At 40.5% G+C, this 25,448-nt stretch overlaps 1 protein-coding gene across 3 annotated transcripts in view; it reads right to left on the bottom strand.

Annotated features, from left to right (window-relative positions):
- Window positions 1–25,448, bottom strand: part of snx29 (sorting nexin 29) — a 144,928-nt gene that overhangs the window by 38,611 nt on the left and 80,869 nt on the right. For all 3 annotated transcript variants that reach the window (XM_039616441.1, XM_031748805.2, XM_031748806.2), the window contains exons 16-18: window positions 13,679–13,795; window positions 11,932–11,987; window positions 11,568–11,649 (exon numbers count right to left, since the gene is read on the bottom strand). In XM_039616441.1, coding sequence (XP_039472375.1) covers window positions 11,568–11,649; window positions 11,932–11,987; window positions 13,679–13,795 — 255 coding nt within the window. The remainder of the gene's footprint in view (window positions 1–11,567; window positions 11,650–11,931; window positions 11,988–13,678; window positions 13,796–25,448) is intronic.

The following is a 25,448-nucleotide window of genomic DNA, read 5'->3' on the forward strand; positions in this document are numbered from 1 at the left end:
CTATACAATCTGACATCTCCTGTACTTATGGATGCGCCTCACTAGCAAAGCTAAAACTGCACAAACAAAACATTCAAAATGAAATCAAAACAGATGACAGGAAAAGCAAGTAATAACACATGACAATGCCTCAGTGTGGTCTGTAATAAGGTGGTAAAACTCTTGGTAAAACATCATAAATGTAACCTCAGACTCGTAAGGCCTATAGGAATTATTCCACCGTGTTTTCCAGTCCGATTTGATCTATTCCTAACACAGAACAGCCATCGACACGTCAGACACGAAGCTTTTTAATCACCAGAGCCCTCAGCTAAAGTTCTTTCTCGAAAACCGGCAGGTGGTAACCAGATATGAGCACTCAACATCGAAGTTGGAAACTACCCAGGAGAAACTGAGTGACGCCACAGCAGGAGGAAAATGGGACACGCCGCAGCTATTATCGCCATCTTTTTATCACAATTGCTTCCCTTACGCTGTTCTCTTCATCTCCCACTTCCTTCACCTGTCAGCGCTCTCCCTCCCACTCCTCCTATTTGTGTGTCCCACACCACCACCACCACCCCTCACTCACACACACACACACACTCGCATGAACAAATGAGTCACTGACAGTTTGTGAGAAAGGGTTTTCAGCATAGTAAGGAAGTCAGAGAGCAAGTGATTGAAGGATAGGGCACGCAGTGGATGATGCAGTGCAAATTAGAGCTGAATGAGACAAAAAAGAGGGGAGGGGCAAGTGGAGTATCAGGAAAATGGAGCCAAGAGGGAGCGGCAGACAACTGGAGACACAAATAAATGTGTAAATATAAATTGAGGTTATCGGGGGAGAAGAAAGCAGGGAGATGAGGCAGTCTGACAAATTATGTTCCAGCTCAGAGATCTAATCAGATATCTGGAGGCTAAAGCAGAGATTACCACATTCCCTTCTGACTCCTTCCACCAAACGACGTCACCATCCAAATCCTTCCATCAGTCCAACTTCCCCATCACCCTCAGGGAGAAAGTTCCCACCCCCCCACATCCCATTTCCACCTGCAAAGACACACCTTTGAAGTTTTTATTGGCGGGCAGGTCACTGATCAAGCGCCACAGCAGGGCTTAGCCCGTACTGCTGCGTGCCTTTCAAGAGCTCAGTGTTGCTTTGCTATGTTTATAAAGGTTAAATCCAGAAGCAGGCGCTGTGCAAGCCAAACAGTAAGAGGTGTATGATAAGACAGACTGGAGCCAATAGAAAAAAATATTCCTCAAATAAAATAAAAAAAATTCAGCCTATTCTGAACTGCCTTCATAAAGCAGTGTGTGGATTGACCTTTGCAAATAACAGTGGTACAATATCTTTGTGAGATACAATATCTTTTGTTTGGACAGTTTTAGCAAGGAGGAAACTCCCTCCTATGGTTTCTCCTGCAAATGACGCTACCCACAGGCACAACTAGAGGTAAATCTCCTTCGTGGGGGCTTGCAGTTATGATAAATAACGTTTAGTGCAGATAAAACTGAATCGAATAAAACTGCAAGTTGAGAAAATTAATCATCCTAATTCGTTACAAAAGAAACCTTTTGCCTTTCCCATCTAAAGATATTTGTACAGGCTCTAGTTGAGGCGAACTGGTAATTGCAGTTTTACTCTTTTCCAATGCATTATGCAGGTGTTGCATTTTCTGCTCTCCCCCTCAAGTCAGAGGGTCATAGCCTCATCCCTACTCCTGCCAATGCCCGTGTCATTCCACAGAAATGCATTTTATTTAAGTACTATTGAATGAGACACTGAAGCTCAACCTCCCCACTGTGAAATGCTCTGGATAAGAGCACTAACTTAAGTGCCTAAAATGGAAATGTAATGTAAATTACACTGATGCTGAAATTGATGAGGTGCCAGTGCTGCAGTGTACAGCAGCAAAAGCAGCCTCTGCGCCTTCCCGAGGGTGTTTAATCTATGACTGATGGATGTAAGATGAAGACAACGATTGTAATTATCATCATCATCTTTGTAAAACATTCATCATTACCATCATCAACATAACCGTTATCTCGCTCTTTCACCAACCAGCCATTATCATAACCATAATCACTCACGTGCACATCCATACAGAGTCCAATACGTGTGTGTGTGTGTGTGTGTGTGACAATACCCACACAAAAAAAAAACCCTGCAAGCTCATGATCAGGGATATTCATGTGTCTTTAAATGCAACACCAACAAACATGCACAGCTATCTGCACACGCTCAAAGTTCACATTAATACATATGGATGTACTATCTCATCTGCATAGGGAAAGCAGTCCAGCAATGCCGATTAAGCCTCTGGCTAATCAGAGCTGCTCACGTGGAGCAGGTCTGGAGGTAGGGCATACCGCCTCAGTAGCCATGAGTCTTCCTAGCTGTAGCCAATGGATAACACAGAAATTAAAGGTGTTAACACAGTTCCCACTTTGCATGTCTCTGGGGATAGCAGTCCACTGAAGGCAGCTGTGCACACATGTGAAAGAGTTTCAAGGACAACGTCTCAAAGATTCACAGATGCGCTGATTTATATAGTTTATATACATTAAGATCTTTGAGAGAAGCAAGTTAAACAAGGTTTATGTAACTGCTATTACTGTAATTGAGACTCTGCTTGAACAGGCTTGAAGATGAGCACACGCAAAGTAGATAATAACAAATATATTTAATGAACTTTAATGAACTGCAGTAAAATTAATGGACTTGATGATAATTACATATCACTTTTAGAGATGCATCCCTTGTAATCAGATTAACAGTCGATGTGGTCAGTTAACTAACAACAGTAATCTGTAATTTATCACCATCAACAGTATTTTCTGGGATCATTTTTAAGCATTTTGTGGCCATTGTTTCAGTTTAAAGTGGACTTGAAAGCTGAGAGAGAGCAGGGGGAAGATGCAGGGCTGGAGCAGATGGCTCACCTGCTCAACCCAGTGAGTTATACCGGCGCCATGGAAACGATATCATCACTTTAACTTAGCTTTGAGTGCACAACAAAGCAGGTAAGGTTATATTTACTTACCGATGTTTTGAGTGTCTAGCATTGTTGTGTCTGCGTTATTGTTGCTGTTTATCTGCTGAAATTTGAGATCAGTTTTATTAGTTCCAGTTGCCATAAATGGCAAAGCAAGCTCTGCAGCTCAAGCAATTTTAACTAGCTATGGTCTGTTTAAAAACTTCTCAGGAAAATAAGCTTGTAAATTTAACCGCAAAAGAGCTTTTCAACCCAGGAGAGTAGAGCAGCAATGACCAGTGGACCCAACCCGAGCCTCCCTGTTACCCAACTAATAGAAAAAAAAAAAAGAAAAAGAAAAAAGAGAAAAACTATTTCTCATTTCTTATGGTGTGTACAGTCTACACCTCATCTCCATCACACCCTCTTCTTATTATCTTGAGCTCAAGAAATACACAAGACCTCTGAAGCAGGCAGAACCTTCTGCTGAATAGAATGAACTTAGATGGCTTAGAGTGCACACACACACACACACACACACACACACACACACACACACACACACACACACACACACACACACACACACACACACACACACACACACACACACACACACACACACACACACACACACACACACACACACACATAGCCCTGCTGCTTGCGAAAAATAAATTTCATTCATAATTTAATGCCGTTTTGTGGAAAAAGAACAAGCGTGTGAGGGACAGAGGAAAGAAGAGAACAGTAGATGTTTCCAGTCAGATTAGCATAACTGAAACAGTGAGGAGTTTTCAGCACTGCAATTATAGGTGCAGCATTTGGCTGATCAAAGAGAACTGCTCCTTTTGTATGCGCAGATACTGTATATCTATTGAATCTATATGTGAAACGGCTAACGTGGACTGGAGACACCAGCTCTCAACTCCAGCATTTTCCACTGGACTCTCTTCAAACTACAGGATGCTACATTTTTTCTTAATACCTGGATTGTGTTTGAGTTTATGGATGGACGCACAGATGTAGTTTGCAGTTTTGTCAGTTTGCCGTCCCCCATGTTCACGTTATTGTCTTTGTCTCATCTGGGAAGGTGTATGAGGTTAAAATTATGATGCATTAGTGTTTCGTGTCAAATTGCTGTGGAGGTGGAAAGATCCCAAGCATTTTGTCCTGGACTTTGTCAGCAGCACTAGAATCGATGAATAGAAAATTAATAGGTGAAAGAGGATTAAACCAGTAAAGGAGAAAAATAGTAATTGGAGGAAAAGTAAAACAGCAAGACTGATGAAAAGAAAAAGAACAACAGATAGATAATAAAGCAAAGGAGAGGAAAGCAGAAAGAGCAATTTTTAAAAAGAGATTTGGAAAGGAAGATGATGAGGGGCTATATTCAAAAACTTTGAAGTGAACAGTGCATTTGTTGGACTATTTCCAGCTAAAACCCTAAGAAAAAAACAACTTAAGAATCTTCTTGCCTTTGGAGTTACAAAAGTGGCATTAAAAAGCTCCTTTTATGCAACTTTTCTCTTTCTTTTGATGTAAACTGAGGTGTAATTTCCCATTTTCAGATTAGCTTTTGCAATTATGTGTCACAGCCCATGCAACTTTACTGAAGTTATTGCTTTACTGAAAAAAAACTCAGCTCATGACAATAATACCCGTTTCTGCTTTGTTAGCAGATAAAACTTTATCATCGCTAAATGCTGCTGTGATACAAAGAGCATATCTTTCATCTACACCACAGGTATGACACCTCATAATCAACAAACTGAAAGCTCCCATCAGACAGCAGCACAGCAGTAAGCTTCTCAGCAGGACTACTTTAGACTGTCTGACAAGAAATAACATAAAATACTTTTGAGCCAAATGGCACAAGGCTTTTATCTTTTATTGTATGTGAGCAAAAAATGAGCTACAGCGCCTAACCTAAGGCTAAAAGCTCCCAGCTTCACTCTTGTCACACTTTGCCATGAAAATGATGTGGTAAAAACTTTAATGTAAAAAGAGGCATAGTATGACACAGACGCAGTGTGCAGCACGTTGCATCATCTGATACCTCACAGATTGCACCACAGACTGCAAGAGAACAAATATGATTGTCAAAATGTCCCAATGCAATGCATGTGATGAATTTGTTATTTCTCTATAGCCCCTGCTCTCATACCCTGACCCATCATGACACATCTTTATTATATTCTATTAGATTCATTTGTGGAACTGCATTGAAAACAACAACACTTATTTTATCTGGCCTAAGTAAACTCTCCAAAAGGCACAGTAACTTTTTTGGAATTGAAAGATCAATAGGGCGTTATGTCCCTGAACATTTCTTGGTCAGGACCCGTAACTAGGCAACCAGTGAAGAATCCACAAAGTTACTGCTTCAGTAATGACAAAGGCGCGCCATTAGTTTTGCAGGTATTTGGTTGCCTGGGTCCATACGTTTTAATCCGTCGACTCTGATGTATCTGGCATTTTTAAATGTAACAGCAGTTTCTCCATTACAAAAAAAAAAAAAAAAAGAGAAAGCAGTCCAATGAAAGCCGGAGACAAAAAGTGTCGGACCAATTTACCAAACCACTGACACCGCCATCTCCAGAGGCAAATACCTTACATTTAGTTCTAAGATGTCTTTCCCAGAGTGTTTGTTTCTTCTACTTTTCGCTGACAGCCTTGTTGCAAGCACAAGGATCCCAATAACACACAGGCAGCCAGCACAGACACTTCTTTGGAGGAGAGTTCCTCATCAGCCTCTGACTGATGCTCTTTTCACAACACAATGCTGGTCCAGGATACACGGGTAATGAAAAGCACAGACGCTCACGCGCACACAGAAATCACCGCTTGTGCTCGCTGACGGTGTGCAAACGATGCGTTCTCTCATTCTCTTTTAATAGCCTCTATTGTTGGGATTGTGTGGGAGCGAGTCAGTGATTTGCCACGGCCGGTATAATTCTCTCATTATGAGTTCAGAAGGGGAAAGTAAAGGGACGGAATGATGGAAGAATAAAGGCCCAGAGGCACACAAAGAGCAGAACCCAACTTATAATGGAGCAAATCCATCAGTCTCTCTCTTCATCTCTGTCTGTCTGTCCAATGGCCGTACCACACTTCAGATGGAAGTCATTTTAGAAATCTTAGAGGGGAAAAAAGGGGCTCTGAGGACATGCAAAGACGAAAATGGAGTACAAGTAGGCTTACCCCTGTCATAATGGCATGCAATCTGGCAGGGGGAGTGAGACAGATATGCAGGCTGAAAAGGAGGACAGTGAGAATGAAGCAAGGAGGCAGACATTTAGGGACACGCGCTATGAGATGCGATGGTTAGATCAGCCCTTCCACCTCTCTGGATGGGTTTAGCAGCAGTACAGAGCTCCTAGCGAGCTTATTTTCACCACAAGGTTGCCGTGACCTAACTCGGGCTCAGGCTTCTGAAATCCCATTCACTCTCCAAGCCTTACAAAAGCCAGCTTTGGCTATGGCTCATTGCTCCCATCATTGGTTCAATTTTGCAAGCATATGGGTGTGTGCGCGAGTGCAACAATGAAGAAAAAAAAGACAAAAAAAAAATCTATGCACTCGCTTGAGGGTAATTTAAAGAGACCCCTGCCATTTCCTCATGATACCCTCAGGTCTTTAAGACTGTTGGCTCAGTGTTCAATCACCACAACAGCCTCACCTTAACAACAATGACTCCAGTAACCTTGGCCATCCATTAGCCTGTCTAAGAACAAAAGCCGTTTCCACAGGGAGCCATTAGACGAATATAGCTCTGTGAATGGAAGTATCCAATACACCAGATGGGTTGTGCTTTATACCAGCTCCAGGGCTGGACAGTAGTCTCTCAGAGACCATTTTTCAGATGGAGAAATTAGGCTAAATTAGCACAACACATGGAAAATGCTCAGCTTAAATACTGGAGTCCATCCATAAATCCGCAACTGCAGGTGGATGCTAATAATTGCCTGCAGCGTTGTACATGCCTGTGTGCGGTTCACCTACTTTTAACCAACCATTACATCGCATTTAGTTGAAAGCGTGGGATTCCCACAGGCAAAAAAAATATCTTTAGACTCTCGTAAAGACTACGACTTCTTTTATTGTTTGTTGAACAATATATTCAGAAACGAGAGGCTCAAACTGGGTGTAGTGCTTAACAGTCTGTAATTATTTCTGGCAAAAAAAAAACAAAAAAAAACTGCCTTTATGGGAGCACAATTACAAAGCACTCACCTGAATATAAAAGTTACCAACTGCATTGAACGACTCACTTCACCCAACACTGCACAGCAGTTTAAATGTGGGCCACTTTCCACTGAGCATTTTACTAGCAACAAATGATAATTCTAAATTATTGCCATCATGTGTTTGGTGATACATTTATTACTGTGTATGCATAATGCAGAATAAAGGCACTGCCCCGTGCATCTGCGAGAGGCGGCCTGAAGCTGCGAGCGGGTACGAGAGAAATTAAGACAATGCGTCTCATTTGCCTTTGTCGCACATCAGTCCTGCTGAGAGGACGGAGACAGTCTGGCTCAAAAAGATGTCACACAGCTAAAAGTTTGAGTCCTGAATTGAGAATTTACATCTATTATGTATAAGTTGAGCCAAGCTGAGATGGTAGCCAGTCACTCCTGCCTATCCGTTACAGCTAAGGATGTGTCACCTGTCTCTTCCTGTCCCATATGGTTTTCACTGACTAACATTACAGCTGTACCTCCTGGCTACAGAGCAGATAATACCACAGTGTGTGTACACACATGCACTTTTCTGTCTGACAGGTGTATTTGTGCAGCGTGAAGAAGGTGTCCACTGTAGCAGCACTTGTGTGTGTGTGCGCATCAGTTTTTGTCTCATCTCCAATAGTGCAGGTTTGTGTAAATACCTGAGCAGGCAGGTGTGTGTGTGTGTGTGTGTGTGTGTGTGTGTGTGTGTGTGTGTGTGTGTGTGTGTGAGAGAGAGTTTGTCTGTCTGATGAAGCTCAACCATGGGACTTAATGTCTGAGTATGTGTGTGTTTCTGTCTCACATGGGGGAAGCAGGGGACAGCCACGGCGAGAGAGCTGAGGTGTAACACCTTGTTAATGTGACAGACACAGTAAAACAGCCACAGAGGGAATGAGGTGCCGTTGTCTGCTTTGCTCGATAACTTGACAGATACAAGAAGAAGCAGCAGTTCGGTTTGTTAAGCTGCTCTCGAGTCCAGTTCCCAGCACACCTTACTTAGATAAGTACCCGGCACAGAGCTCTGGAAACACTATTTTAGTTAAGTGGAGCTGCTCTATTATCATTGGTGTAAACGCTTAAAGTTCTGACCGAACTTGATTGCAAACTCAGAAATGGCAGGCTCGAGTGGGAAGCGCAGTGAGCATTCTGGGACTTATTTAGGTCTGCAACAGTTCTGGCAGGGCACCAATCGATGACGAGGGACACACAGCCATCTTGGAGCACAGACTGCCCAAAAAAAAGCGACAGCTAGCCTTTTATTTCTTGGCATTTCCAGACAAACCTTTTCTAAGCTTAAAGAGCAACTCACAGGTTGAATTTGTCACAAGATTTATACTCGTTCCTTGGGGATAATTGTATGATTGCAGAAGCTCAGTAACTTTATGTTCCTGAAGATGGAGTTCAGACGTGATGATGATGAAGCCAGGACCATGTTAGATTGATATCCGGTACAGACGCCCACCATGTACCAACATTAGAAATGGTCCCAGATTCATCGGATAATTAGTTTCAACAAAAATGTGAACTATGCACTTTTTTTCCTGATGTATGCCAGTTTCTACCTTAGTCATCTCCCCCTCTTTCTGATGAGGCACAGTATTGATTTATGTGGTCAATGTGAGACATGACGAATCCCAGCTGAAGCATTGGTTTCTGTTACGGACTGTTAGAGTTGTTACGGTTTTGGATTTTCTGATTAGTTTTTATTTTTATTTACTTTTTGTTTCCACAGTGGATTTGCTCATTTCTGTTCAGTTTTTATTAATTTCAGTGTATTTGTTTATCAGTCTTAATTTTAGTATTCTAATATGGCAGGCTTAAACCAGAGATGAGATTTAGGAAAACCTTTTCAAAGCAGTTGACTCACATTTCTGTAGACCAGTGGTTCCCAACCACTGTGCTGCGGCACTAGTTGTGCCGTGAGAAATGATCAGGTGTGCCATGGAAAATTATCTGGTTCCACCTGATTAGTACTCTAAGCAATCGGCGTGAGCAACGACCAGAAAAATTCCATTGTCTTTCACTAGAGAGCAGTACAAATAATAATAATAATGGATTGCATTTATATAGCGCTTTTCTAGACACTCAAAGCGCTTTACAATTCCACTATTCATTCACACGCACATTCACACACTGGTGGAGGCAAACCACGGTTGTAGCCACAGCTGCCCTGGGGCAGACTGACAGCGGCGAGGCTGCCATATCGCGCCATCGGCCCCTCTGGCCATCACCAGTACAGCTACCTGCTCTAATTAAATGGGTTGCCACTAACAGAAGACGAAGAAGAAATTACATAATAGTCATGATGTGAATGAGACAATGCAGCGTAATAGCAATAGATACACATTTGAAAAGAAAAAGTAGCCAATCTGACCTGCGTCCTGGAGAAAATTCTGACCCAGATGATGCCCCTAGCATGAGTAGTGGTCAGAAAAAAGCAAAAAAAAAGGTATACTGGGGACAAACTGAGCTAATTCTGCTATAGCTGGTGTGCAGGGAAAAATTATCAACATGCTTTTTATGACATTTGTGTTTGGTGGTGTGCTGTGTGATTTTCCTAATGTGAAATATGTGCCGTGGCTGCAAAAGGTTAGGAAACAATGCTGTAGACATCCAAAGTCTCAATAAACATGTCCATTAAAGCCTCAGATGTGGTAACAAATTCTACCAATTTAAAAGACTCAAACTAAACGATTTCCTCCATTTATTTTGAATTTTCCATCTTCATATAACCATCTATTTCCAAAAAACTAGTTTTTATTTTAGTTAATTAAACCTTTCACACATAATGGTCACTACATTGGACAGCTATTCAAAGGCTGTTTTCTTGTATTTGTGTCAGTGTTGATGGTATACTTGCACATAAGCCACTACATTGGACACTGATGTGTCACTCCATACCCTGCCATCCAGTCAAAACTTATGTTGTCCACCTACGTGAACATGTAAAAAACTCTTTGAAAAGTACATGTTTAAAAACATGAAGTTCAAAAATCTTTTTTTCATGCCTAAAGATGAATAAAAATACTTAAGAAAAAAATCCTAATTGAGGTTGTCATAATTCATGCATGAAAGGATTAAAATTCAGTTTCACATCTAATTTGAGTTTTTTACTTTAGTTTAAGTTAACTATAATAATCTTTAACGGGATGAATATTCCAGCACATCCATTATTAGTTTTTGCTGTATCCTGACGTCCGGGAGTAAACGTTACAGCTGTCTGACAGTATAAATTCATTTCTCACTGAGGGACATTATTTCCTCAAATCCTCGTCTGTTCCTTGTTTCCTTCACTAACAGGCTCAGTTACAAGGTTCTTTCACAGAAAGAGTTCATAAAATACCAGTAAACATAAACAACAAAAAATAATTAGGACTTGCTCCATCACATGCACATGAATATATGAAACATACAGGATCTTTGTTTCTAATTGTCTATATCACTAGAATGACATCCAGCAGTGCCCTATGATGGAATAAAACTCCACCAAAGCAACTGTAAAAATTATTGTAGTGCACATTTAGACATTCAGTATATTAACTCACTGTTTGCGTCATCTTTAAACTTTTATTTTCACATTTTACATTTAGAAAGCACAACTACACCCATGCTAGCAGCTCTATAAGATTGCGCTAAATATCTTGAGCTGACAAACTGGATTTAAAAATATAAACATGCTGATGTTTAGCAGGTATAGTTTACCATGTTTACATATAAATGAGCTAAACTTCTAATTTTCATTCAGGATACAGTACATCTTGAGGCTGATGACACTTACATGATTTCTTTTCTTAACTTCAGTGATTTAATTTTTAATTTTAATCTTGCTTCAATTCCAAATCAACAGAAAGACTTACGAAGCAAGTGTTTCTACAGGGCAGGATCAGTAAAACAAACTGATTAAATCAACGCGTCCTTTAGTTTTCTAAAAATGCCCTGACAAAGTTAGTATCTATAAAGTTAGTTAGTTAGTATCTATAAAACCTTCCCAAGAAAAGCTACAAAAAAAGGACCAGAGCTGTACCAATGAAAACTGCTTTTTAGGTATTAAAAACATTCAAACACAACAATTTGAATAAACACAGATGATGAGCTATTAATGCACACGTGAGCGAATGTGTAATTATTTCAGAGCTTTCTCATTTTGTTCCTTCACTCTGTGCCTTCATGAACTTTTAACTTCTTGTTCTGTCCATTACTTTCTTCCACTGTTTCTATTCCAATTAAAATGTTATTTTTGTCTTATATCTACAGCAGTCTGTACATCAGACATCAAAGTTGATGTTTAAATCGGTAGATCTTGATGAAATCACTCTTTTTGCCTGGTAAACACAACGCGTGGCTCAGACAGAGATATTAATGTGGCTGTGTGTACCTGATAGACGTGGTAGGCGTTGGCAGCTCTGCCTTGCAGGAACACAGAGGGGATCCATACGTTGATGAGAGCGCGATGAGCCCTGAGTGACACAAACAACAAACAGTTCTCACCGCCGTCTTCATTATCATCATCATTATCATTATCCCGAGCAGCAACAACATTAACAGTATGTCAGCACTGTGTTTGGACAGCTACCATTGTTTGCAGTTCACTCTGGTAAAACACCTGAAAATCTAATTTAGTTGTAAACTCAGAGGAAACAGTGCAAAGGGAGAAAAAGGGGTGAGAGACACTAAACTATGAGATAGAAAGGGGTGAGAGAAAGATGCGTTGGACGGGAGATGTAGAGAAATGTTCTTACGTCTCAAAATCTGACAGGCTAGGGTCATCTGACGTCTGGCTTAAATCACCTGGAACCTGGAAAAAAATGAATGAGAGGAAGAACGCTAAAGAGCAAGGAACAAACAGAAGGAGGACTTTCAATTCAAATACAGGACAAACTCCTGCACAAATACTTTATCAGATACACACAAAAAGACAATGAATCCATCTACCAGTGATTCCTACACCAGTGTGTTCCCTGTGAATGTATTCATCAAGCATGCATGCCTCCAGGTTGGTGAAGTAACCACATTAAATGTGCTACATGTTGGCCTTGTGGATGAGAAAGAGTATGTGTGTACATGGCTGTGGGAAAGAAAGGAGACAGCACATCTGCCCCTGCCCAACAATATGTAACAACATGCGAAATGAATAACCTAGATATACACAGCATACCGATGCATCCATACACGCAGGATGTTCCTGCAATTCATACATACAGTGTGTAATTACTATGTAATCAATCTTAAACTTCTAATACTATTCAATTTACTGCTATTGTGCAATGTCCAAACACTCAGACAAATCACATTTTGATGCTTTGGCAATTTTGTCTCTTGACACTTTCATGCCAATAAAGGCCTCGAGAAATGAAGTCAATCGAATTGAGAAAGAGAGAGAGTGTACTTGTGTTACTCATGTAGTGTGGGGGGGTTTAAATCTGTTTAGAAAATCATGTTGCTGGGATAAAGCAAGAGCCCGTAACAAAAATCATCAAATTTCACGCTGCGACAGCTTGGTTTTGATAAGGTTATGGTTGGGTGAGTAGTGCTTATATCTAAGGTTAGGGTAAGTCTCCAGGGAATCAATGCAAGTTAATGTAATGTTGCCTGAAGTGTTGGGAACACGATAGCTTGTGTGTCTTCCCCCAACCTGTCTCTCCCAGAGCTGGCATGTCAGCTATTCAGATTTCCCAGAGAGCCTATCTAAACCTGAGCAAAAACACTGTCACCACAGCCAGTGCAATTGGGCCGCCAGCCTCCAGGCTTTCATCAAACACACACACACACACACACACACACACACACGCGCACACATGCACACATGCACGCACTCATGCACAGAGAGAAGGTAATAGATGAGCAAGACCAAGAAAGGTATCAGTGAGGCAGCGACCCTGGTTTGGTCGTCTGCAGCAGCACTGAGTTGTAGCAAGCATGGAGCACTTAGGAAACAGATGGACATGCACAAAACACACACACACACACACACTGACACACAAGTCCAGTAGAGCAGGGCTGAAGCTCAGGGATAAGAGCTCCTATCTGCAACCTGGGGCTCCCTTCACTGAAGCTATACCAACTCAAACTGCGGGCAGCCTGTGTGTGTGCACGTCTAGACAGCTTTAGGCTCTCCTGAGCATGACCAGACGTTGGTAATCTGTGCGTTTTTCTTGTTAGTGTAGAAAGTAGTGAGAAAAAGTAGCTCTGTCTGTGTACTGTCTAACAAGAACAATGGATACTTAGTATTAACATCGATAGCCATCAAGATCAGGAGAAAGTCTCCCGGAGAAAATCAAATCTCACCAACAGAAAATGAGAAAGAAGATAACCATTATTGACGCCACCGACTGTTGGGAAAAATGAGCGGAGGGCTGGACAAACAAACAGGACCAAGTGGAAATGAAAATCAAACAGAATCAGTGGGCGAGTCAAAGAAGAGAAAAGGAGACAACCCGCAGAGAAATCAGACGAGACAGGATGCGTCTGTTGCTGTGTGCCACTCACCGGTCCTCTCAGGTCAATGAGCTCCTGTCTCATCTGGATTATGAGGTGGTCTTTGGCCATGAGCGAACGGTACAGGCGCTCATTAAACTCTATCAATTCCCCATGCATCTCGGCCACCTAAAACACACACAGAGGAAGAAAACACAACAAGCCACTTGAATTAATCAAACCACGGACCACTCTTCTGCGGGACACAATTATGTACAGTGTAAAATCATTTAAAAATCATGCGTAGGAGTCAGAAAACAAAAAATTAATTGTCAGTTTATATGAAAATCGCACAAAAGGCAAACACACTCCAGTTAAGACATAATGGATAAGGACAGCAGGACAATTTCCAACAGACATAGGAATGATGGAGGGAGAGGAGGTGAAATTAGTTCCCATCCTGTGTGTTCTCCTTCCTGCCTGCTATTCAAATGTCATCAGCTCTAACTAACCTTGACACAATGTTATTCTGTGTGTGCGTGTGTGTTCATGCAAATACAGCCAAGCTATCCAGTGTGTCTGTGTGTGTGTGTTCCCCAGCCTGTCTGCCTAACCAGGCTGGACGCTGTGGACAGGTCTCTGTCAGGAGACTGACAGCTGTGACACACACTGTGCTGTATGGAGGACACCTGCTGTCACAGCCACTTGGAAAGAGCGCCGTTGCCGGTTGACAGGTGAGCTGAGCATCAGTGTTGCTCCAGTGCTGACCTTCATACATTAACTTTATCCCATCGCATTTAGAAGCCACACACTGCCATAAAGAAGAGGGGAGACTTCTCAAGTAATAAACACAAGAGTGTTGACGATGATATTAAATCTGTGGTTCCCTGAATATTTTACAAAATAGTTTTATGTCAAAGTCGATTTGTGTTCTTGTACCAGGCAAGGTATAGGAAAATTGCAATATTACCAAAGGAAAACAGTGAAAAGAGCAACAGGAAAGGCTCATTTCAAACAAAGGTGACAGTGAAAGTAGCCAGAAAATGATTTTAACCAAGAAAAATGAAATATTGCACCTTTATTTATAGAGTATGTGTGGCACTGGAAAAACATTTACACGGTAGCTCTGATGTTGGTGGGCTGCGATCTTTGTTGGCTCTGAGGACAACAACTCTGTTTTTCATTTAAGTTTTTCTTCAACTAGGTGAAATCGACTGAGGTTGTAAAAGTGGACTGGTCCACTTTTACAAGCGTCTGCCATTTAAACTTGAGTTTGTCACTTTATCGGTTTGTAACATAGATTGAAATTAAAGGGGCAGTATTATGATTTCTCTTACTCAATACAATATAGTAGATGTACTGTTACTGCACATCTTTCATGCCCTATAAGGTCAATGAAAGTGGATATCATTAATTTGGTCAGAAAAACCAAGTATGAGCACACAAGCCCAACCTACTTGCTGTTTAAACCTTGCATTTGTAAGAGAGAACCAATTAGGAGACAGCCGACTTACAATCAGTGCAAAACAGTTTGTTTTACCAGTGACTGTCACTGCCAGAGACAACAGTGCTGTCTGTCAGGGAACAACTGACGCATTCTATAGGTAATTTGTCAACATTTATTGAATGTTTCAATATTGTATCAAATTGACTTTTCAGTTGCCATGACAACCACAAGACAACAGCAAAGCTGCAGTGGAGCAGAGACGAGTTCTGCCACAGGAACAAATAACAAATCTCCTTGAAATCTGAACGCATTCAACTGGACAAAAGAATGAAATTTCAAAGCCGTTGTGATGAAATCAGGAAATATAATTAAAACAGATAAAAATAAATAAATAAAAAAGAAAAAGATGACGCAGAATAAGCTAGTGTTAAGTATTCAATAGTGATAATGGGTTTTCTTGATTGCAAAAGAGTTTGCAGGTTTTGTCTTGATTGTCAATTGCTGTATTTATCTCAGTAAGGCCGCGGAGCACAGATCACACTGACTCATGATGCCTGCCGTGTATTTGGTATAAACCGTGAGCAGGAAAAAATAATTTTGCCAACGTAGGTGGAGATGTTAAAATGCTCTTTTAGGAGATACTGCTGTTCGCTTCTGTCACAGCTTTGTTATTTTCAGGAAAACAAAGTCATGTGTTAGACTACTATTAGATTGAGAAAGACCACTAAACAAAGTAGACACGATTAATTTTGTGTTATATGTACAATCTCAGCACATTTGTAGACTTCAAAGGTAAAAAGGGAAACATTAACAACAAATAGACACCTCCAGAAAAAAATGAAGCCACTCCACGGTTTGTTTTGATAAGTTATTGTGTTGATGTCGCCAAAGTTTGTGTTTCAGTTTTGCTATTACTTAGCACTCATTAGCATTAGGTGGTGTGTGTGCCAGTGTAGTCTATAGATGTAACTTGCTTGCGTTAGTTCATACATTTATATTCTCACTTCTCATCCGAATATGGCCACTCGTGCCAGAAAAACGGAATAAACTGGTGAAACTGATTTTCTCAAGCTTTGTGCCAGGTTTTGTTTTTGTCTTCGGGTATTCCACATTGAATGATTTTGGTCTGGCATTACAAATGTATGTATAATTTCAGAGATATTATCAGTACTGCAGATTTCATCCAATGTGATGCAATAAATAAGCACTGTTTGCAACTCTACAGTCACAAGGATCGTTATCTACATAGTCGTAAAAGTATATTATATATATCTTTTTTATTTACCTGTGAAAAACAGCAGACTGTTAGGGGGCCTGGGTCGTCGACCCAGTGGTTTTGTGTTTTTGGTTCTTTGATTGGGTTTATTATATTTTTAGCTTTCTTTCTCTAATGGGTTATAGGGTTGCTCTGAGTTTAGGTTCTCTGTGTGGTTTATGTTAGAGTTTAGAGTTTTAGTCTTTTGGCTTCTGTCTGTGTTTCTTAGTTGCTGTGTCCCCTTGTCAAGTCCGCATCTCTGTGTTATGTTTCCTGTTTTACTTTGAAGTCCGTGTCTCGGGTTAATGTATCAGGATTTGCTTCCCTTGTCTCGTTAGCCCTGATTTGCCCCAGCTGTGTTTCCCTTCTGTCTCTCATTCACTGATTGCTCCCTCTGTGTATTTAAGCCCTGTGTTTTCCTCTGTCCATGTTGCGATCTACCCTCATCCTGTACTGTGTGTTCTGTTTGCCAGCCTGGTTAGTTTTTTGTATTTTTTCAGTTTAGTTTTTGGTCTGGTTCACCATTAAAGCTGTGTTCGAGCTCACCTTCTTCGTCTCCAAGAGTCTGCACTTTGGGTCCACCATTCCACTCCTGCCTGCACACAGCCTCACATGACACAGACTTATTTTTCTTCAGAATTCTGTTTGAGCTCTGTTGATACTCTGGCTTGACGCTTTTTGTTTAAGCAGGTATACCAGTGTCTCAGTCAATATAAAAATGTCTCTAAATAAGCGAGGCAGTATAAATCACTGGATCAGACAGTGCTGCAAAGCAATAAAAAAACAGCTGATGGTAATCTTTAAACATAAAACATAACTGACTGTGGCTCAAAAATTAATCCCCCAACCCTTAAAGTTTCCATCTCTCTCCTGAGCCTTGACATTTGTGATGAGACGAGATGAAGATGCGACATGATGTGTACAAATGAGAAACACAAAATCAAATTTCAAGTTCAAAGTGTGCGTTTGTAAGCCCAGGTAAGACGGGGAAGAGTAAGCACATGTATGCTTAACACCTTTGACTGCCATGCAAGCCATTCATCACCTCTATTTATTTAGCTGCCATGACTCTTAAACAGGACATTATAAAGGAGGGAATTAATTTTAAGCGTGAAGAAACCCAATTAATTCTCAGTGAGAGTGAGCTAATAAGTTTTTCTCTGGCTGTAGATGTGTGCGTGTGTACAGTAGTGTATGTAGTACAGAGTATCTAAGTGTGCATGTGAAAATGTGAATTGCAATTTTACACGCCAAACACGGGACTGTATTAAGCAGTAGCTACGTGCTAGCATTGCCAATTTGTTTCACCAGGCAAGGTCATCTCCTCTGTGTTATTAACGCTTCATTAAAATGCACAACTAAGTTTCAGCGTTCATTCACTCATATCTGGACCTCACATGCAACGGGCATTACTCAGTGGGCATTATCACACTCTTTAGCTGACCTTTCTCTAGACAAGGCCACCCAAAGCCTCACTTCAGAGTTGCATCAGCCAATAAATATCTACAGGGTAGCAGCTAATTAGTGGCTTTTGAAATTTCATCGCAAAATAAACAAAAAAAATCAGTACTTCATAAGGAGATTATGGAGATTCCAAAAGTTAGCTTTAGAGTTCAATTTGACGGCATAAATGGTTTAAAAGGAAACGAAAGTATACACATACGGTGTGGTAACATGCCAAACAGTAGCAGAGGGAATACAAATAATATAGCATACAACACAAAGTAATGAGCAAACTAGAGATATGATGCAATTTAACCCTTGCAGACAGTGTACTGCTAGAAAGAAACCGTACTCCCCATACTCTTCCCTGTCCGACCTGGGCTTAACAAATCAGGTTAAAACAACGAAACCTCAGACATGGATTCATGTTGATGTTACACAACCAACTAAACAGTGCTGCAGACACAAGAGGACAGGACAATGCGCCTCACCACAGTACAACAACATGACATGACAAAGAGCCCTCCAAAATTTCCAGTCTCTCCCACTGAGTGAGAATCCATAGCTAGTCGAAAACTAATCCATGAAGGCCCCACTCTACAACCTGCAGCACCCAAAATACCCCAGGACACCATCAGAGGTCTCTTGTGTCAAAGCTGTTGCAGGTGGCAGCTCCAGAGTTAGGATGGTGGCAGTGATCTGTGTGTATGACATGTATGTCCTCTTTCTCCACCTTTGTTTTCCTCCTAGTAACTTCTTAGCCTCAAGGCTGATGGACTAGCTGACAATTTCCATCAAGCAGCTTCAAACTCTAAAACTTTCAGTGTGGAACCATAAGACACAAGGAAAAACCCTGACAACTCAACAAGTCTGAAAAATGGAAGCTGACAGGCAGCTGTTGTAGAGCTTTGTAAAGCTTAAAGTCATGGTCGCATGGCTCAGGTAGGGATATCCAGAGGATATCCTATAATCAAAACTGAGAACCAAAAGTGACCAGAATGAGCTGCAATGGCCTGCCTGAGGAGGTAGGACAGTCTTCTGTGATAACTGCACTCCCCTGCTCCGAACTAGGATGATCTAAAGGTGCTTAGGTTTGATGAATAGGCCACAATTCTGAATATTGTGCATGATAACAGCAATGTCAGACTTATACTCGCTGACAGTTTCATGCTATTGCACTGTTGGTTATTGCAATACCTTGGGGGCCGAGGACACATACAAGCATTTTAGTGAGAAGCTGTGAACGTGAAACATTACTTTACAAGGTGCTTTTAATTAGCCACGAAGCCGAAGTTTAATTGCTCATTTTGCAGAATTTCATTTGCAAGCAATTAGATTTACTAATGTAGGAATAAACACATTCATGGCTCGTTGCATTTACTGGAAGCTGTGCTAATCAGATTAAAAATGATCTAGCAAAAACTCTGAAGGACAATATGCCTTCTCTAATTATAATCTTGCAGTATAACAGTATACAGTACTATACTTTTACGCATTTGTAAAAATAAGCGGAAATGAAACTGCAACTCACGCTGTGGTTTTTCTGGGCTGAACGAGTCTATCATTTTAATTTTCTATGAAAGTGATATAATTTGTACCGTTAGCAGCACTTAAGTGGGATTAACAGCTGGAACCTTTAAATAAAACAAACGAAAAATCTGATTCAACTCATTCTCTTCCTCTACCATTAATAATGACAAATATACTAAAGCTCTGTGATTAAAACAAATACCTTTGTTGGTTATTGTGTATGTAAGAAAGACAAATTGCTTTCATTTATTCCAGCTCTGCGACTCTGCGAAGTTGAAGTGTACGGCTTAAAAGCAAATACAAGGCAACATTTATTTTTAATCGCACTGCGTGAGCCTTCACCAACCTACCAAATCACATCAAATATTTGAATAAATTAATCAGTCATGTTTTATGTAAGGATGTCATAAAAATAGCCAGCAGCTTAAAAAAACCAAAAACACACTCATCTTAGCTTCAAATGCCTCATCCAATGCAGATATATCCAAAATAAGGTAATGACTGACTGTAAGTGAAAACTGGACTACAGAAGAGCAGAAGTCTCTCTGTCAGGCATGCGGGGCTGGTTTAGTAAGATGCACTGCCTCACTTCAGCAAAACTGCCACCCCAGTGATGTTGACCCCATACAGTAAAGACTCCCTGCTCGAGTGCTCAAAGGCCCGCTCGCACAAGGACAAACAATCTCACGGAGGAGGATAACGCCTTATCCTTCTCTGCTTCTCTCCACTCCCATCTCTACAGAATCTCTCTGTGCGCCTCTCCCTCTCCTCTCCTCCCGTTTATGATCTGATCTGAGCTGCGCCAAGCTGAGCTGGCCTGAATAAAAAAGGCAAAGATGAAGCTGAAACCCCCAAAAGAAGAAAACAGACAGGGGGGGAGCAGCAGTGGTACAGCTGACCCAAAACCTAATAACCTTAATTACACATACTATAAATGGGGTGGAGCAAAATTAGATGGAGAGGAGGGAAAAGCTCATCAGGACAAGAGGAAACAAAAGGGAAAGCTGATATCAGGGTTTGGAGGTCACAGGCTGTGGTACGGTGGCAATATTTATGCGTAGAACTGAGTAAAACAGGCATAGTGGGTGTGTGGGTGTAGGGTAATGTGTGGCTACATACTGACTAACAACTCACTACCACATGAGTGTGCATTGTCCCTCAGTTTCTGAGTCATATCCAGCCCTCTATTAAGCTATGAGGTACCAGTTGTTCAGTTTTTACAGCAAGTACATTTTGTTTTAAGTCGGCAAAATCATCGTCCGGATTAACATTATAGTGATTACAGGGATGCCAGGCTTCAAAAAGACCAAGATGTCAATGGGCAAAAAGTCAAACTCTAGCCTTCACCAGTGGGTGATGTTGAGGTTTTATTTGCATGACATTTATGGATTCAATAAGTAAAATTGTTTTAGGAGTTGCTGTCTGATACCGACCTAGAAACCATCATCAGAGGACTGTCTATGGACGCCAGCAGGGTGTGCTGTGATGGAGTACACCCAGACTTCTTTCTTTTTAATACTTGATTTTAAGTGGGTTTCTGGTGAAGTGGAGGCCTGTTAATTGGAGTGACAACTTGACATGAATACTCTGATTACAGAAGACAGAGAAGCAGGTGCAGCAGCACAAACTGAACCTGTTGTCTATGAACACAAAACCCTTTTTTTCCTTGTTACATTTATCCACTTTTTAGAGTTCGCACATTAGTATGTGCTCAGTTCAAAGCCAAGCCTGACTGTTTCCTCTTAAATAACAGAAAGCACTTTCATAATGTTCATACTATTTTGCTTTTCCAGGAAATTAGAAGGTAGTGAGCAGCTGGAGACACAAAGAGAGGGGATGAGCATGAGTCAAACTGGCACCCATGTCCCTGTTATTTGGCAACTACACTGCATCAATACAAGCAAACAAACAATGCCAAAATCATACGTGGTTATAGATATTATGAATCAGTAACAGACATTGTTTCTGTTAATACTTCCTCAAGTTAAATTCAAGTCATCTGTCTCCTTCCCAGTGTGTCTGAATCATTTTAAAAATAGTGTGTTGACTGTGAGATTACATAAACTGTTCATGCAGATAGGAAACCTAATAAAAGGCATCAAAGGTTCACTTAAACTTTAAACTTGGGTGAGACCTTAACCATAATAGGGCCAGTACTGGGCTTCTTTGTACATCTAATAAATGCAGCTTGGGTCTCTATGTGCATCTCTGAGTCACTTCAGCACAGCTGCTCCTTAAGAGGAAGAGACACAGCTGAGAAATGAGGGAGGGGGGCAAGAAAGAGTGTGAGAGAGGACAAATATAGACATCACAAGCTGTGCTGTCCACTCTGAACTGAGGTGGAAAAAAACAACAACATACAAATAGAGATGGAGAGATGCGTTAAGAAGTGTGAGCTCATGAGAGCGGAAGATGGGCCGATAGAAAAGCTAGAAATAGAAGTTTATGGGGGGGAAAAAAAAAGAAGCTAAATCTGTCTCGTGGTACAGACGTGGGTTTTTGTCACTGCGGCATCACACGGCGAGCTGCCTGTGCACTTGGATCACACATTTTTTGATTATGCAGTATTATTACTTTGAGACGCTACAGTGATGACAATGTTAAAGTACAGTCTGTCAGCTTTAATTTTAGGGGTGTTTTCATCACATGCGGATGAGCATTCAGGAAATGAAAGCCCTGTCTTGGTAAATGTTCTCGTGGCCTACACATGCCAGAAGTATTTGGGTGGATTAAGATTAGGTTTACATTGGAAAAGTTGTCACTTTCACTATCAAAACTTAACATTTTAATATACACTGACAGGAATTTGCCGGGATGAAGATTGCGGATTAAAACAACACTCAGCTGGTAGTTATGGATTATTGCAACACATGTTAAATGTTTTCTCTTATTTGTGGACTTCTGTCCTTCCATGAATCTGAAGGGCTGATCTGTGTTTGCTTTGTGGTGGACAACCAGCAGATGTTTTGCTAAGAGAATGAGACATATATGTATGTACAGGGTGGTGAAAAAGTGTTTTCTCCATTTCTTAGGTTTTTTTTTTTTTGCATATTTGTCTCATTTTAATTAGTGCTGTCGCGTTAATCTCGTTAAAATGACGTTAACGCCATAACTGCATTAACGAGTTACCGCGGATCGCCCTGTGTGTGGGGCTGCACGGCGTCAACGCGTTAGCGCGTTAACACGGTTAGCTTGTTAACACGTTGACGCCATCCAGCCCCAGGCACGGGGTGATCCGCTGTAACTCGTTAACGGAGATTTGCCGCGTTAAAATGACGTTAACGCCATAACTGCATTAACTAGATTAACGCTGACAGCACCAATTTTAATGTAAAGATAATCCAGGTTAAAGCCAAGCATTTCATATTTGATACAAGTTTCGTGAATTTTTGAGAGTTTTACATCATCATCATCATCATCAGTGTGATTAAATCACGGCATGATGTGCCACTTTTAGAGATGTTTTAGCCTACTTCACTGTTAAAGAACACCTCTCACGTGTCAGTTTTTAAAATCCCAACGTTAGTTTATGAGCTGGTTCCAGGTGATAGTTGTCAATTTCAGGCAACAAACAAAATGTTGTGACCCACTGAAATGATCCAGTTGTTTAAAAAGCTGCTAAGAAGTTCAGAGATAAATCTGCCAGTGTCTTTAATATAAACAGTATATGCATCGTGTGAAGCTTAGCAGGCACAATGATGGAAACTTGGAGGAACCTGTCCTTGGAGAAAAGATACTAAGACTGGCTAAATAAATTCTGTTAATCAGTTTAGGCTCTGGCTCAACCGGCTTTTCAAATCTTACTCTGGTGCTGCAGAGCTTTAGTACAGTAGCAACGCTCAGGACTCCAGAAATCATCAGCCGAGCTCGATAGTAACAGAGATGAGCTGCGTAGCATTAATATACATTGGCATATTGAAGCTCCGTATCAGGTACGCTGTGTTTTAATGCTGGTCTGGTGTTCGACTGCGTTACAGGTCTTGAATGATTCATCTGAAGATGAATAAAAATGCCCACAAATAGTAACTGAAATCATTAGTGCATTAAGGTTATGCAATCGAAGACATGAGAAAGCTTACCAGTCCAATCTGAACAAAGAAATCCATAATTCCTATAAAAGAGAGAATTTAATGCTCTGAAAGGCTTTTGTGCTCAGAGCGTGTCTGAACACTTCAAAGCAGATTCACCTGCATTATCTGAGAAAGAATAATATGCATTATGCAATATCTGGACTACTCAAGGGTCACATTCACTTGCATTACACAGCAAAGACAAGGAGAATTATAGAAGCATACTGGTTCATATTTTTCTGGTTATTAATATCGCTCTTCTGAGTCAGTAGCTTGTAATTGTTGCACTTGTTCTTGATGTTGTTTATGGTTAATTAATGAGCTCGTGGATCAAAGGGAGAATCCCTGATCCCACTGGAAGTTTCGACCTATATGTCTTTTCTACCCTGCAACAGCAATCTCATTCTACTTATCAATGCAGTACAGCAGATAGAAAACACTCAACACACTACGTACCGAAACAAGATGAAAAATATCTGTAGTGTAAGACGCGACAGATCACTACTGAACAATCTGGCTAATGATGACAGAGGATTAGCCTAGTTAGATTACAGCACTACTGTATGATGTACCAAGCTCTCAAAATGAGGACAAAAATTGGCTGTTTAAATTAAAAATGTGCAATTTTCAAACTACTTTCAAACTCAAAAGAAATATTAAATGTTTCAGTACCAAAGACTAATTACTACATAATTATTAATCTCACCTTCCAGCCTGATTAATGGTTACCAAAATTAAAATGCCTGTTTTGGATTTTTATCAAATACATTTTGTTAACAAAACAAATAATTTCATGCTTTTTTAAAAGCCCCTAAAAACATAAGTAGTTAAATCTCTGTCTATAACGTGCAATTACATGCCTAAATATGAACTATTTAAATTAAATGAAAAAAGAAATCTCTACATGTCTAATCTGCTTCAGCAGCACTTGTTGGATTTAATTAAACTGACATTTGAAAAGTGCCGTTGTGTGCATTTTTTTAATCTGGGTAAAGACTTCTTATCATTAGTGTACAAATTCAGTGGTCATGGCTAACAAGGTGTTTTATGAAGTCACAGTGACCTTGACCTTTGACCACAAGATTCTCATCAGTTTTCTGATTTCAAGATTTTAAGAAATTACCAAAAAGTGTTCTTGAAATATTAAACGTATGGATGCAGTAATAATGCTTTTGCCTTATGAAGGAAACTGCAGGACACTATGTACATATTGCAGAGTTAGACGTGGCTGTTCTTATGAAAAGGATCATCACTGGGCTGGTTTGTCAGGTGACAGGTGGGCACGTTAGAAAAAGAGCATATTCATATGATAAAAAGGGACGCAGTAGTCTGTTGTTCGCCACCGTTTCCACTTTTTAAAATGAGACTTCAGCCTATTTTTGTAGGCGACATTAAGAGGTTCTTAAAAAGATCCAAATTGGTTTTCAGAAACACAAAGAACTGATTTTACTCAAAGGAGTATTTGAACATCTCCTAGTGGCTTAGAGGTTTCCAGGTATAAATCTGAATTGCCTAAAGAGCAGTAGTCTTTAAACTCTAGCTTTTTAAAATCATAACTAAGGAAGAGTTTTTCTTTAAAACTACTTTCCTTTATTTATTTATTTTTTTATAGGAGGACATTTTGTGCAAAACGTTCAATAATAACATCCTGAAAGGTTGAGTTAAGTTAACTTTGAGTGAGCTAAAGTACTGCGCAAAAGCCCCAAGTCTCTCTTTATTTCTTTATAGTTTGCTAGGAAAATGGGAAATGGTTGCAGTGATTTATTGAAATGTGCAAACATATGAAAACCTAGTATGAAAAGCAAAGTTTCAGCAAGGTTTTTGGAATTCTAACAAACTTGAGTCAATACTTGGTATGACCACATGTATTTTTCAACACGGCCTGAACTCTTAGGCATCTTTCTGGTCATTTCAGTAAGGATAGGCTCCAAGAATAGTTTTCCAGGCTTCTTCCCTGTCAAGATAATTCCCGCACTGTTCCAGTAATGTTGAGGCTGGGCTCTGGGGGAGGCCAATCCATGACTGATAGCATGTTTTTCTACCCAGGTATGCTTGGACTGCATTGGGAGATAGTATTGCATAGGATCAAAATTTTAA

Source organism: Oreochromis aureus, linkage group 8, assembly GCF_013358895.1.
Source record: "Oreochromis aureus strain Israel breed Guangdong linkage group 8, ZZ_aureus, whole genome shotgun sequence".
NCBI classification, from domain to species: Eukaryota; Metazoa; Chordata; class Actinopteri; order Cichliformes; family Cichlidae; genus Oreochromis; species Oreochromis aureus.